General features: G+C 40.9%; 1 protein-coding gene across 2 annotated transcripts in view; it reads right to left on the bottom strand.

The window, feature by feature from the left end:
- LOC117220078 (uncharacterized) overlaps window positions 1-5,101 on the bottom strand; it is a 69,376-nt gene extending 64,275 nt beyond the window's left edge. For both annotated transcript variants that reach the window (XM_033469753.2, XM_033469752.2), the window contains exon 1: window positions 4,399-5,101. In XM_033469753.2, the coding sequence (XP_033325644.1) occupies window positions 4,399-4,583 (185 nt within the window). In that variant the 5' untranslated portion in view covers window positions 4,584-5,101. The remainder of the gene's footprint in view (window positions 1-4,398) is intronic.
- Window positions 5,102-14,055: the final 8,954 nt, after the last annotated feature.

Consider the following 14,055-nt stretch of genomic DNA (forward strand, 5'->3'; position numbering starts at 1 on the left):
ATTTTATAAAATCATACGTTAAATTGGAGATACGCATAAATATTACCAATCTGGTAAAGAAAATTTCGTAAAATCAGCCATCGGACGATACGACATTTGAAGCGACGTAATATTATTAATCATGAACAAATACGGTCTTCACGAATCGGGAAAACAATAAGCCGACACAGGTCGAAGCAACGTTAAATAAATGACGGGAAAAATCAAACGGCTCGTGTTCCATTCGGAAGAAGCGAAACGTGAAGCAAATACAGTATCGGGAACAAACGAGTCGGTGAAAAACTGCTGTGCATTTACCAACATTTGTATGTACCCGCGTGTTTAAACATTTGCGAAAAAATAAACACCATTGACCCAAATGTTTGCCGTGTACGAAGCCAGAGCTTCGTCCGGATGTTACCGGCGCGACGGCCGCAGTGAAAAAATATGAGAAGTTGTCCGCGGAAGAAAGCGGAAAATCGTCGGGGATGCGGTCCGTTTAATCTTCGCGCAAAGATTACACGCGCCACTTGCGCCGACTTTCAGTCACCGGAACGAGCCCGGAAACGCGTCTCCCGCAAGTTTTAATGAGTCTCCTTGAAAAGGAGGGCCAATACCGTTGACTAGGGATGGGATCGACTTCAGTGTGCGCTTCCGAATTCTGACTCTCTTGGTTCATATACATTCCGTTTCATAAGCTTCGAACCGCGCTCAAAAGCGTCTCAATGAGTGTTTGCGAGCTACTCGTTTTGCATAAATTGCTTCTGAACGCCAAAGAGAGTACCTGCAAATCAAGATTATCATCATTGACAACTGCATACCGTTTGCGATCGCAACACCTCACGGAATCATTTGTTCCATCCGAAGTATTTTGAAACTGATTTAACCCTTTGCAGTCGAAGTTATTTTAACGTCAAGACCAAGATAGTACTTCTGACCTATAGTATTGCTACATTTAATAATTATTTTCCTATTGTGCATATAACGTTAAGCTTATTTGTTCATCAGCCTTTTGCACTTGAAACGATTTATTAAATATAGATAAATTTAATAATGCAAGAATTATACTGAAGAATGATGTAGGAATTTTCAGTGGCACCTTAGAGTCGCCGTTCGACTGCAAAGGGTTAACTATAATCATTTACGATTCATTATTTCGAATTATAGTAGAGTTTAGGAACAGAGCTGTACCATCGGAAGTATTTCTAAATTGATTTAATTATAATCATCCACAGTTCACAACTTCAAATCATAGACTTTGGGAATAGCTTGTCCATCCGAACTATTTTGAACATGATTTAATTATAATCATTTACCAATTACTATTTCAAATCGTAGTACATCTTGGGAATTCCTGTTTCATCGGAACTATTTCAAAATTGATTGAATTAGGTATAACCATCTACAATCCACTATATCAAACCACAGTACATCTCGGAAAATTCTGTTCCATCGGAAGCATTTTCAAAGATAGGAAATTCAAAGAAAGCGAAACACAGTAAATTCTTCTTAATTGACGTTCAGCTTGTATGCAAAAATGGACAATTTGCGGAGAAGCGATACGATTATTCGAGCCTTGCGGCTCGTTTCTATAGTTACCGATTGTCAACAACGATAAGAACGAGCCGCAAAGGTGGAATAATCGTATCTCCTCCTCCTAAATTGTCCATTTTTGCTTCCAAGCTGAGCGTCAATTAGGGAGAATTTACTGTAAATTTCTTTTATCTACGGTAATATCCAGTCTTCTAAGTCGTGCAATTTAACTTTAAATTCAGTCATCTAGTTATTGTATAATTGCACTGTTCGACAGTTCTTACAATAAATAGATGACTGAATTTACATTTAAACTGCACGACTTAGAAGACTGGATATTACCGTAGATAAAAGAAATTTACAGTAAATTCTCCCTAATTGACGCTCAGCTTGGAAGCAAAAATAGACAATTGCACGACTTGAAGTATGCGGAATTTGTGAGTATCGGCGGTCTCCTATCTGATTAAGATTTTGATGGCAAATCGATACTGTCTTAGCCGGGAATGGGGCCGCTATAATCTAGATCCTCTGATCCCGGGCATTTTAAGTTCGCCATCCGCGGTTCTAGCACGTCGCACATAATCATTCGAACCATAGAGAGGTTTCGCACTTTGCTCCACTTTTCGGAGGCAATTATTATAGACCTCGTTCTTTATACATTCGATTTTCTTCAACCAGCTATAGAGGCACAAGAAAACTTTAACGAGATCCTGATCTGCTTTGCGGCATTGTGGAACTCTTAATGGGCCGGAGGAACCTGCATCTCATTCTAATACTTCGGGAAAGTTTGCAATCGGTGGATAGAGTTATAGATCATGCGGAAAATCACCGGAATAATTTTGCCACCTATACCGAACGATGTTTGCGAAACAGAACCATTTTAATTATATATCCAATATCTTTGGAATTCAAAGAAATTTTTATCACGAATGAAATTAAATATTTTTTAGAGCGTTAATGTGCGAAACGTAGTAATTTTAGATTGTCGAACGTGTTATCAACATAACTTTAGAAGTAATTATCTGTCTATAAATACATAAAAACTTATTCTTTCTTTTAGCAAAAGTTGCAATTTACTGTCATCATTCCTGCGGATCTTTAAACAAAATAAAAGTTGTATGTTGCGTTTTAATCATTTTAATCAGCTGAAAATAATACAACAATGTGTATACATTTTTCAAATAAATTTTACTATTTTGCAATCGATCTACCCACTTTTGTCGCAAACGTATAAAATCTGTATTCTAATCGTCGCGTTCGAAGAGGGATGAAGATAGTCTTTAAAAATAGACTAAAATAAATATAAATATATATATATATATATATATATATATATATTTATATTTATTTTAGTCTATTTTTAAAGACTATCTTCATCCTTCTTCGAACGCGACGATTCGTATATATATATATATATATATATATATATATATATATATAATAAATAATATATATAAATATAAATAAAAACTTCTAAAATATAGAATCCTTAAAAATTAGTTTTTAGAAAATAATATCTTTAGAAAATACGAAAGAAAAACACGAAAATTTGCTTTCGCGTTAAAACAGCAGCCGTTCCAGCGCAGTTTCAGTCTCATTAACCGAATTGCGTCGGCCTCGCACGATTTTTCGTGACGGCGGACGCGTTAAACGAGTCGGAAGTCGCGCAACAATTTCCACGCGTGGCCATGATTTCGAAAATAGATGATGCAAACTGCAAGTCACTGTAACACCGAGGGCGGATTTGATTCGCCGCAGGAATTCGATATTCACGAGGGCCCGATGCTTTCGTAGGACTTCCGAAGTACTAAAACATTCTCTCTCGAACTCTCCTTGGAACCCGCGAACACGCGCGACCATCTTGGGCGTGTAAACTCGATTCGAAAATTGCCAGATATATACGAAAATCATTTACGGCCACGCCATCGGACACAATGCACCGAAATCGGATTATTCTAATCAGATCAGCTCCCAATGTAGTCGCACTTATCGCTCGGAACGTCGCGCGGCGGTTCTCCGAAACCGGAAACGTCCCCTTTGAACTCCGTCTCGAAGCTGAATGCTTGGCGAATTCACGGGAATCAGACGTCTATTTCGACTTGACAATTTACTGTCTGTGTTAATAATTAGTGAAGATCTCCCGGGCCGGCTTGATTGGCCAAAGGTGCCACGAGATTGCTAATACATGGAAGCTGCTCTTTCTTCGAACTCCGAGCTTCTGAATATGTTTTTCCTCCGCGGTGATTCGTGCTATAATTCATTCACTTTCATTCGTCAAGCCATTATATTGTTATTAGTTAATCGTTAATTGTGAATTCATTGGAGAATGTTATTTACAATTAACTGAAGAACAAAATTTTTATTTTGAATCGAATAAAAGAAATACCATTTTAAATTCGAACTTTTTCGGAGTGGAAAAGATTTGGCAATTAATAAGTTATACTCAAGTGATTTGTAGCAATTTTATAGATTAGCTTCAAATTAATTTTCTGAAGTTCTATCATTTTTACTGGAAATCGAATAATTGCTATTTTGGTGATATTTTATTCTAGGCAACTCGTAGTATCGTAGTTCCCAGGTAACTCTCCAATTTACAAGCTTCAAAGAAGCAAACACCAGATTACAGATAACGTAAAAAAAGGAAAATCAAATGACAGCAAACGATCTAATCGCCGAACTGGAGTTCACTACGTAAGCACACATTTCTATAGCCTAACATAAAAGCATTAAAAAAAGGAATTTGCTCTTTTCACAAACAATTTGCTCGTGCTTTAAATTATCTAAAGATCCTACTAAGCTTTTCCTCTTATCTACCTCTGCAAAGTTTCGTCAGACCAGAGACAACATAAACGGCGAAAATTCTCAGCGATCAGCAACGCTATTCACCTGGGTATGAGCTTGTCCTCGAGCATGCTGGGCAGATCGTTGGAATCCTCGTTCAGAGTAGCGAAGAAGTCTTGGAATCTGTCAGGGAAGCTGCTTGGCGGGCAGCTGTTCACGGAGACCCGGTCAACAATCTCTGCGGGATTTTTCTCGACGACTTCATGATGTCCTGTGGCTTGCGTGTCCATACAGTCTATCTAACGATTCTTCAACCGCGGGGGTGGGTTTCTCGCGTCAAGTTTCGCGGTCCCGCGTTTCGGCACCCCATCCGAACACCGAGCGACTCACCACAGAATTCGAACGACCTGTTCCTCTAACAGAAAGGCCCCAGAGATCATTCGTGCCGATCCCGATCATTCGATTCGCCGAATCACGACCGCGATCCACCGACGATCATCCCTTCGTCACCATCGGATCGAATTAAATCGGCACATGGATGGAGTTGCGCCTTCGAAGTTTTCGATCTTTGGGGTGTCTTTCGGCCCCCCGAAGAGGTCCAGACGGAGACACGTGGATGGAAACGTGCACCAGATGCTGGGTATTGTTTCAAATGAATCACGACTCTGACGGTGAGTGAGTTTATGGTACGAAAACGTGGGGAAAGGGGAGATCGGTATCGCGGGACCGACGCGACGCGAACGATAGCGTCGAGCTGTTGCGGAGCGGCAATTTTTCCCGACAAGGCCCTGGAGAAAACTGAAGCTCGCATCGTGTGTTGCACGTCGCTCTAGCCCCCGCTTCGCGTGCGCGGCTTGCGCAAGCGTAACTCACCCCCGAAAGCTCGGCCGAATTGCGCCGGATACGCGATAACTCGGTGAAAGTGACCAGCCGTTCTTCCCCAGCTTGTCAGCGACCGTCTTCTCTCTCTCTATCTCTCTCTCTCTCTCTCTCTCTTTCTTTCTCGCTCGCTCTTTCCATCCCTTTGAATCTCTATTCGCCTCTTTTCCGTCTCTATCCGTCCCTTTCCATCCCGCCTCCCATTTCGCTCGCGTGTTTCCGCTGCAATCGTCACGTGCCTCTCTAAAATTGAAAGGGAACCAGGCGTCGAGCGTGATTCTCCGCCAGCGGGCTCCCTTCGAGGGTCATTTGGCGAGGGAGCCGTCTCACGATGACACGGAACGACGACGGCGAACAGACTTCCGGAATAGAGTTTCCGTAAATAGATCTGAATGGTCACGTTCACTTGTTTCGCCTATTCTTCTCGGTTCCCGTTGCGACCGCCGCACAATGCAACCGGTTCACTTACTCGCCAAAACCACTTTTCCGATTTGCGAAAAAATTGCCGACCTTCCAGGCTGTTGTAGTTTTGTCAAAAAAGAATTGCAAAATCTGTTCCCGTTTTGAAGTCTGATGTCGTCACTTTCACGGTCGGTTCTTCAATTTTCCGTAAGTTCTTCTTGTGCGATGTCTTATGGGAAAACTGCACACGCGAGGACGAATTTAATCTTGACCGAATTTTTCTCACAGTTGAAGAGTGAAGCTTCTACTTTAGAACGGTCACTTAACATTTGGTGTACGATTTTTTTTTTTCGTCAATTTGGTGAGCTTCCAAAGGTGTGCTGGTAACTTCACGATAATGTTTTGAACCACCACGAGGACTTTACTTTTACAATGATCCGCTGAAACTTTATACGACACGATTTTGAGTATTTATTATACTTTTGTAGCTTTAGCAGCTTTAGTATTTGTTTATAGTATATTTTTCAGTATCTTAAAATACCATTTAAAGTATGCTCGAAGCAATCGGTGAGCAATTACCTAAATGTGACTAAACTTTAAAATATTGTCTCGCATAGTTAAAATCTAAAATCTATTTAAAACAATTGACGAACGACTATTCAAACATGGCTAAACATTATCGTCTATGCAATAATCAGAATCATCCGCCATTCGAACTTGAAGAACTGCATAAAAGCTAAATAAGAACAGCGTATTAAAAGCGAATGATCAGTCTAAAAGAACGCCAAGCAAGTTTCGTTAATTCTTTAGGCGAATCGTTAAAATAACCCGTGGAATCCTGTTTTCATGGAATTTCATCTCGTTACTGTAAACAGGATGCTCGGAGCGCCGAGTCGGCCATTACAAGCGTCTTTTTTCATCGTTATCCTTTGCTATCCGTTTATATTAAAATACCATAAATTTCGCTCGTTTCTTACACATCAGCGGAATGTAGAGAAGACAAGGGTAAAGCGATGCTGTCAAATCAGTCTTCCTTTTTCCATCACGGTGAAAAAAGCATTTCAGGGAGGAGCACTGATAAATCGTGTATCCATAAAAATCTATTTCCCTCTGTTGGCCGTCCGTTTCCCGTTGGTCGAAACAATGGCCGAGGAAAAATAGAAACTGGCGAACAGCGTGACAGAAAGGAATCACCGAGGAATTCGAATTTATTGCGAATCCACGAGCGACAATGTCCACGGTGACGGGGTCTTCTAATAATTGCTACGTTCGCGTGAAATTTCCGCTCGTTCCCTTATATTTCTTTGGCTTTCGGTTTACACAGCGTGTCGGGAAACCCGCTGCGAGCATTACAAAAAATCAAGCGATACCTTTTGTTCAAGTTTATCAGAATTTTCGGTTCAGCGAAGCTCGAGCTGCATTTAATTTTAAATGAATTACATTGCGAATTCATTTTAGCTCTAGTTCATTAAATGCTGTGAGAACTTTGACTTGACTTTCATCTCTCATTATGAACTTTTAAGAAACTTTTAACTCGAGTTTATTAAATTATTAATTACAAGTTTAATACCCACCGTTTTCTTAGCCTTACGGTACAGCAGGAATTCCTCTGCTGTGAAAAATCAGGATGTCCTTTAAAAATACATTTTGATTAAAAATGTTTCATAGGTTCAAAATGCGATGTTTTAAGTTGATTATGAAGATTAAAGATGAACATTAACAGGAATAGAAGACTAATAAATATGAAACATCGCATCGCGTCACGAAACGTCTTCTCCTCCCGTAGATTTCTTACCCAGATAAGTATAATAATCAGATAAACGGGTGTTGCGATTTCGATGGAGGTAACATGAATTCGCGTCTTTTCGGACCACAACAAAACAATTCCGAGCATTCGTCTATTTCAGTCTGTTGAGAAATAAACGCTGACATTCGGTGTTTATCCTACACATTTCGCCTTTCTTTGTTTCCATAGAATATACTCGAAATATATAAAAACGAGTAAATAGAATCGCCACAAAAAATAAATTTCGCGAAGGAGCAGAAACGATCGATAAAGTAACAAAATACTCTAAACGTTTCGCTGTCTATTTGTTACAGTTCTTATTCATTTCATAACTTATATCATCTGATCGCAACGCGCGATTCATTCGCGACGTTTTAATCAGCCGCCATATGGCACTCAACATCGAATGACGCAACAGCAAATAATGATAAAGATAAGGGGATGAGAATCAATCCAACGCGGTCGTGCAAGTAGTATTTTAATGAAAAATGATTATGCGTTGCGTGAAATGCATTCGTCATACTGAATGCCATTTATATTCTCCCGGAAAACATTTCTCCCGTTTGCCAGCGAATATTTTTCACCGCGACGCAAGAACAGATCGTATTATTTTTGTTCCGGCTTTGTATCATAGATCTCTTGGGCAAATAAGAATGTCAACCGCGAATTCGTATTCCTCTGTTGCGTACGCAATATGACGGCCGGCGCGGGGAGGATGTTACGAGAAAGTTCGCGAATAACCGTGAGCGGCTTTCTAACTTCCAACGTTAATTAACTAACTAGCGTATCACCGCTATCTAAATATGTGACGCGTTACTAGGTTCCGTCGCCAATTTCGACAACGGCGAAAACAATTTCGCCACGATACACCGCATACTAAACAGATATAGCGTAAATCGTAACCAAAGTTGCGACTGAGACAAGCCAAACTGAATGCTGCGTTTTAACTCTTCGCCACGACTGCTAAGTGCTTATCCGCGTTTCTTGCAGAAATGTAATTTGCGTTTCACAGTTCTTCCTGTTCCTTCGAATCACACTTGCGATAGTTTAATTTCCCGCAATTTTTGAAACGATCTACTGCGTGTAGGATAAATATTTCCAGAAAAGATATGTTAATTCTTAAGCATGAAAGATTAAAAATGTCTGCTGCCCACAATGTCAATTAACTCAAAAATAAAAATTAAAGGAACACAGTATTTGTACAAAAACCATAAACTTCTTTTTTCTTCACCGATGACTAGATAATGAATCTTTATGTACTTGTGATAAAAGTGCATACATGAAATTTACAAATAGATTTACGATAGTACAATTTAGTTAAAATTTACAATAGTCAAAACTTTAGAAGAATTTAAAGATACTATTATATTCCTTGGAACACGTTGAAATTAATGAGGGAAGAAATAAATCTCTGTGCAATACCAACCTTCTTGCAATTGATGCAGACAATTTTCATTTTCCATAAAAATCCGCAGTCTGCTGACGTCTCTAGTGAATTAAATTCTATGGAATGCGAATATTGGGTGGACGACTCAATTAATACTTCGTCACGTCTCGCCGGGTCGTCCAATTTATTTTTTTCCGATCAAATTGATCAGCAAGCAGCTCGACCGGCCACTTCGATGCTCATTAAAAAACCATTAGAATTCAGCGATGGCCCAATTCCGTTCGAAGCCATTAGAGGATTCCGCGTTAGATGACAACCAATGTCCGAACCGTCGTTCCCCTAACATTAACCATCGCGGGATGACCAATAACTTCTTACGGGATGTCGATTGCACTCGAACATCCCGTAAAAGAGAAATGCTCGCTGCACGGAGGTATCGTTAAAGTGGAAAATCGGTGGCAAATTGGAAGAAAAAAATCTTCGGCAAGCTGCGAAACCGAGGGGAAGAAAATAAACGGGTGAAAGAGACGAGGGAACAGCATGAGGGTGGTCGAACCGATCCGCGGGATTTCGATGGATGAGCGACAACGATCGATTGATCCTTGTCAGCGGGAAATGTTCACGAAAGATTAAATAAAACTAACAAGAACGTGAACAAACTGTACAGCGTATCACTGGATTATGAGTCCTCGAATGTAATGCTTAAATCAAGATTTTAAGAATGACTGCTTTATACTTGTTTTTCCATTTCCGCGTTTATTGAACTTTTAGAAAAAGAAAAGTTGCATTCCTTTCAACTGCTTCCGGCGATCTAAAATTGACTCGTTTCAGCCGGCACAAAATGTCCGATTTCTTTAAAACGCGAAGTTACAAACGAAACACTCGACGGAATGAAAGTGTTCAAGCGCGCGAGGATCATTCGTGCCGCGAACAAGAAATTTATGTCGGCAGGACACGCTCGTTTGTTGTTCAAGTGAATCAGGGAATTGATGGATTCCTTGTGTAAAACAGACGACAAACGAATTGTCCCGGTTCCCAGAGTCAACATGGCGCCGCGGTTGTTCGAAAACCAATCGCGCCTGAGTCCTCGCGTCGCAGAACGGCTCTTCCGGCAAGAAGAACTGTGTCAAATGTTCCGTTTCCCTCTCACATTGACAAATCGAGTCCAGGCAACGGCCAACACACCGGCTTTGTGTCAGCACCGTCGAGTGACGCCGGATAAAAGGGGGTTGACAACGAGGCACGGGACGTGGAGGATTACAAGAGATACAAGGAGGAAGGCGGCGGAGACCTATTCATAGATCAGTAGCCCTTTCGAGAGTTCGACGAGGTGGAGGTGGAGGCACGATTCCGGAGACAATGCTCACTATCTTTAGACGTTACTCAAGACGCCGAAAGAGAAACGCGTGTCAGCGACACCTTTTCCCGATGGAGATATCGCAAAAGGACCGCCGAAATTTCCTCCGGCGCTAATTGAACCTTGCGCTACGTTTATCCGAACGGGCAGGGACACGAGATAATCAGCGACGATAGAAACGATCGATACTTACGGCCTATTCAGCTGGGCCACGCTTTTCTCGAGAAGCCACAATAGATTTTCGGTAATGAACGAACCGTTTTAGAGCCAACGCAAATACAGAAGTAGCTATGAAAGGTACACATGCTTAACGCTAATGTTGTACTTACAGTTACTCACAAAATCGAGCGTACTCCTTTTAAGCGCAATAACTTTTTTCAAACTGGGCTAAGTGACTTGAATTGTTTTTAGATGATAGAGGGACTAGTCTACTAGACGATGACTAAAATGCCTTCTTTTAATTTTGCTATTACTTGGGATGACAAGAAAGATACAAAAATTCTCGTTTTTAACTTTTTTTATCCGAGCCTATGACAAAAATTTAAAAGATGCCTTTCGTAGACCTTGGTAACTTATATGCGCGCTGAAAATTTGATCGAAATCGGTTAACCCAGAGTCGAGCTACAGGCGTTGAAATATTTAAAATCATGATAAAACAGCAATTTTTGCCATTTTCAATTTGTTGTCACTCAAGTTTTCAACATGCATACAAGTTGCCGGGATCTACGACAAGCATTTTTTAAATTTCCGTTATAGGCGGATAAAAAAGTTAAAAAACGAGAGTTTTTGTATCTTTTTTTGTCATTCCAAATAATAGCAAAATTTAAAAAGAAAAACATTTTGATCATTTTCTAGTAGACTGCTCCCATTATCATCTAAAAAAAATTTAAGCACTTAGTCCAGTTCTAAAAAAGTTATCGCGTTTTAAAAGGTGTACGCTCAATTTTGTGAGTATCTGTATTTCAAATGACTGTTTATTTTCATGCAAATATAAGTTTCTTTTTCATGCAAATGAACGCATAAACGATGACTCGAACTAATTTCATTAGCCTTCGTTTCATTAGCCATGTTCTTTGCTCCGTTGCGTGAAATTGCTGACATTAATTACCAAGTAATATCAGCAATTGGATAGCAAAGACCGAATCCGTTCGGCTCAGCATTTCGAAGACGTCACCTAGTCAGCCAGATGACTAATTTCAATTGGAATTTGCACAATAGGATACAATAAAAGGATTGATACATCTAGAAGCCACTCTACTCCCGATGACTAATTTCAATTGGAAATTCTGCTATTGGATGCAATAAAAAGACCGATAGAGATAGAGTATCATTAAAAATAGGTTTTCGAAAATCAATAAACAATTGCCTAACCATACCCAAACAATGCCAACTACGTTAACACCGCGATTCCGTCGCAAGGAGCACATCTCGTATGCACCCCGAATTTTTCGCAGACCCTGGGACCTTGAACCCGAACCGCCCATCGTGGCTGCCAGAGTTCAGAGCTTAGGAGTCCCTTTTTAGATCGTGGCCAGAGTTTCATCCGCCGCGAGTAGCCAGCCGTAGGCTCGTCTTAATCATTTTCAAGCATTAACGAACGAGCTTTGACGTATCCATGGTAACAACCGCGATAACAGATATCGATCCCCCAGTTCGGGTCACCTTCCATCACTCTAGGAACGATAAATTAATAGCGGGAAAATTTCGGGCCGCGTTCGGCGCCGCCACGGACTGCCTACAATGCATCCGCGGCTGATACACAACCGGCAGGCAACTAGAGCGGGATAATTTTATTTCCGGAAATTACCCGTGACCAATGAGTTATCAGTTCGCCCGTTAAACCGGGCCGCCGACGCAGCTTGCGTCTCGATGCTTGCGGCTGGTCGGCCGACCCGCGTCCCTTTAACGGCGCGCGATTCAATCATCAGTCTTTCATTACGTTCCAATTAACCATTCGGAAGCCCGTGCGGGAATCAAGCAGCCTTTTATTTCGCGATTTCAGTATCCCGGGTGTTTTCAATGTTCCGCCGCCCGCAGATGTAACGCGGCTGTTCGCATAACTGTCTTTTGTGTTTGCGCGCCGTTATTTGCACTTGCAGAGCAAACTCGAGGAAATGGTAAAATCGCGAGAATAAAGCGCAGGGAAATCGAGATCGTAGCTTTAAGTTGGTAGGAAATGGACTGGTTTATTAGATAATGTAATACGTGTATCATATTATGTAATGGTTTAACGGGGGAAAGCGTTATCGCATTTCTCGAAAAATGCGAAATCTCGTTGGGCCAAGTTCCGCGAAATGTGATTCGCTTTTATACTGGTAAGATCCATTTCCGTTCGGATGCTTATCAAATAAAGGTTTCTGCCTCCGTGTTTCCGGACGGATTTTCTGATAAGAAAACTTCTACAAGACGGTTATTAGGAGTAACGTACACGCCTCCAACTCCCACAGCGAAAATTCAACTTCTTCCGCGGCTAATTACTACCGACATTGACGTACCTTGTTATCATCTTCACCGTAACATCTCGCAGTCAATTTATTTTCAGATTACTCACGAAGTTATAATTGCCGGGCAACTTTTTCTAAAGCGGCCACCACGGTGTCCTTACCGCTCCCCCTCGTTGATAGTTACCTATGGTGATAGAGGGTTCCACGAAGGCCGACCGGAACTCCTACGTTCGACAACTTGCTGAGAATCGAACCGACCAAGTTCCGCGGCCGTCGGCTTGTGAAAAAGTTAATGACTGTCCTGCGATACTATGAGAATCGTAAACAATTAGCTTGCAACATTGTATACGTCCGTAACATTTTTTAAACAAACGTTACATTGCGAAAGACGCGGTTTTACCTTTGCTTTAGGTGTCCAGGGTGCATGGGGGCGCTGAAAACGTCTTCAGTTAATTTTTGAAATAGCATATTTTCATTTTGTCGTTGTTCAGCAAGGCATTGGTTCTCTAAGAATGGAACCGTTTTTCAGAATTTTGAAAAATACAGAATTGGCATCAAGTTGAAGATGAAAGTCACGTTTTGGGAAAAGGCGTCGACTTTCGTCGTTTGTAATTAAAAAATGGAAACTTGAAGTTAGAAGAAAGATTGTTACGAGATGTGGAATCTTGTTGGGAATACCTATGCAAAATTTGGTGAAAATTGATCGAACGTAGCAAAAGTTTTCAAAGCCTCCGTCGGAACAAACGGGCATTTTTAGAAAAATCTGATAAATGCCGCTCAGAGTTAACGTAACTTCCTAAACTTCTGTAATTTTCACGTTTAACTTGTTTCGCGATGTTTTCAAAACGCCATTCTGCGAAACCAGGTAAAGACAAAATATACTTCTATTACATTCACTTTCTTTTCATATTTTTTTCTGGGGGCTAGCATTTAATATCATCCATCTCCGAGCGGCAATTCATCACGCGTTCGGTGAACACGTCGCGATTTCAAATGTTATTAGTGTTCGACGGATATTCAATCATTTAGACGCGACAGTGTGAGCACAGAATTCTTCGGCAAACACATTCTCTATTTATCCGCGGCGGAGTGGATGGCATCTGTCACTCCGGAGCAAAGACGATTCCGCGATGCGCGAGAAAAGATGACGATCTATGAAAACGTTTCCTTCAAAATTGATCCCAGTCGAGGTAGACGGATATTCTCGACAGCGACTCTCCTACATTCCAGGAAGCAATATGTACCCACTGCGTACCGTGTCTCATTCGGGCCCATTCGAACGGGAAAAATTCGCAGAGGACTCCGAACGAAATCCTCTATTCCGGGAACGTTGGAAATTGAAAATTTATTGCAGCCGTATGGCGTCACGCTACGCTCTTCATTTGATTTCGCTTCGAACTCGGAAACATATGCATATTTAAAAATGTAATTTACACATTTATAAAACACGAGTTGGTCTGTATATTGACAAAAATGAATAATATCTTAATTTTATTTTTACCATAAA

The sequence above is a fragment of the Megalopta genalis genome, chromosome 10 (assembly GCF_051020955.1).
Source record: "Megalopta genalis isolate 19385.01 chromosome 10, iyMegGena1_principal, whole genome shotgun sequence".
NCBI classification, from domain to species: domain Eukaryota; kingdom Metazoa; phylum Arthropoda; class Insecta; order Hymenoptera; family Halictidae; genus Megalopta; species Megalopta genalis.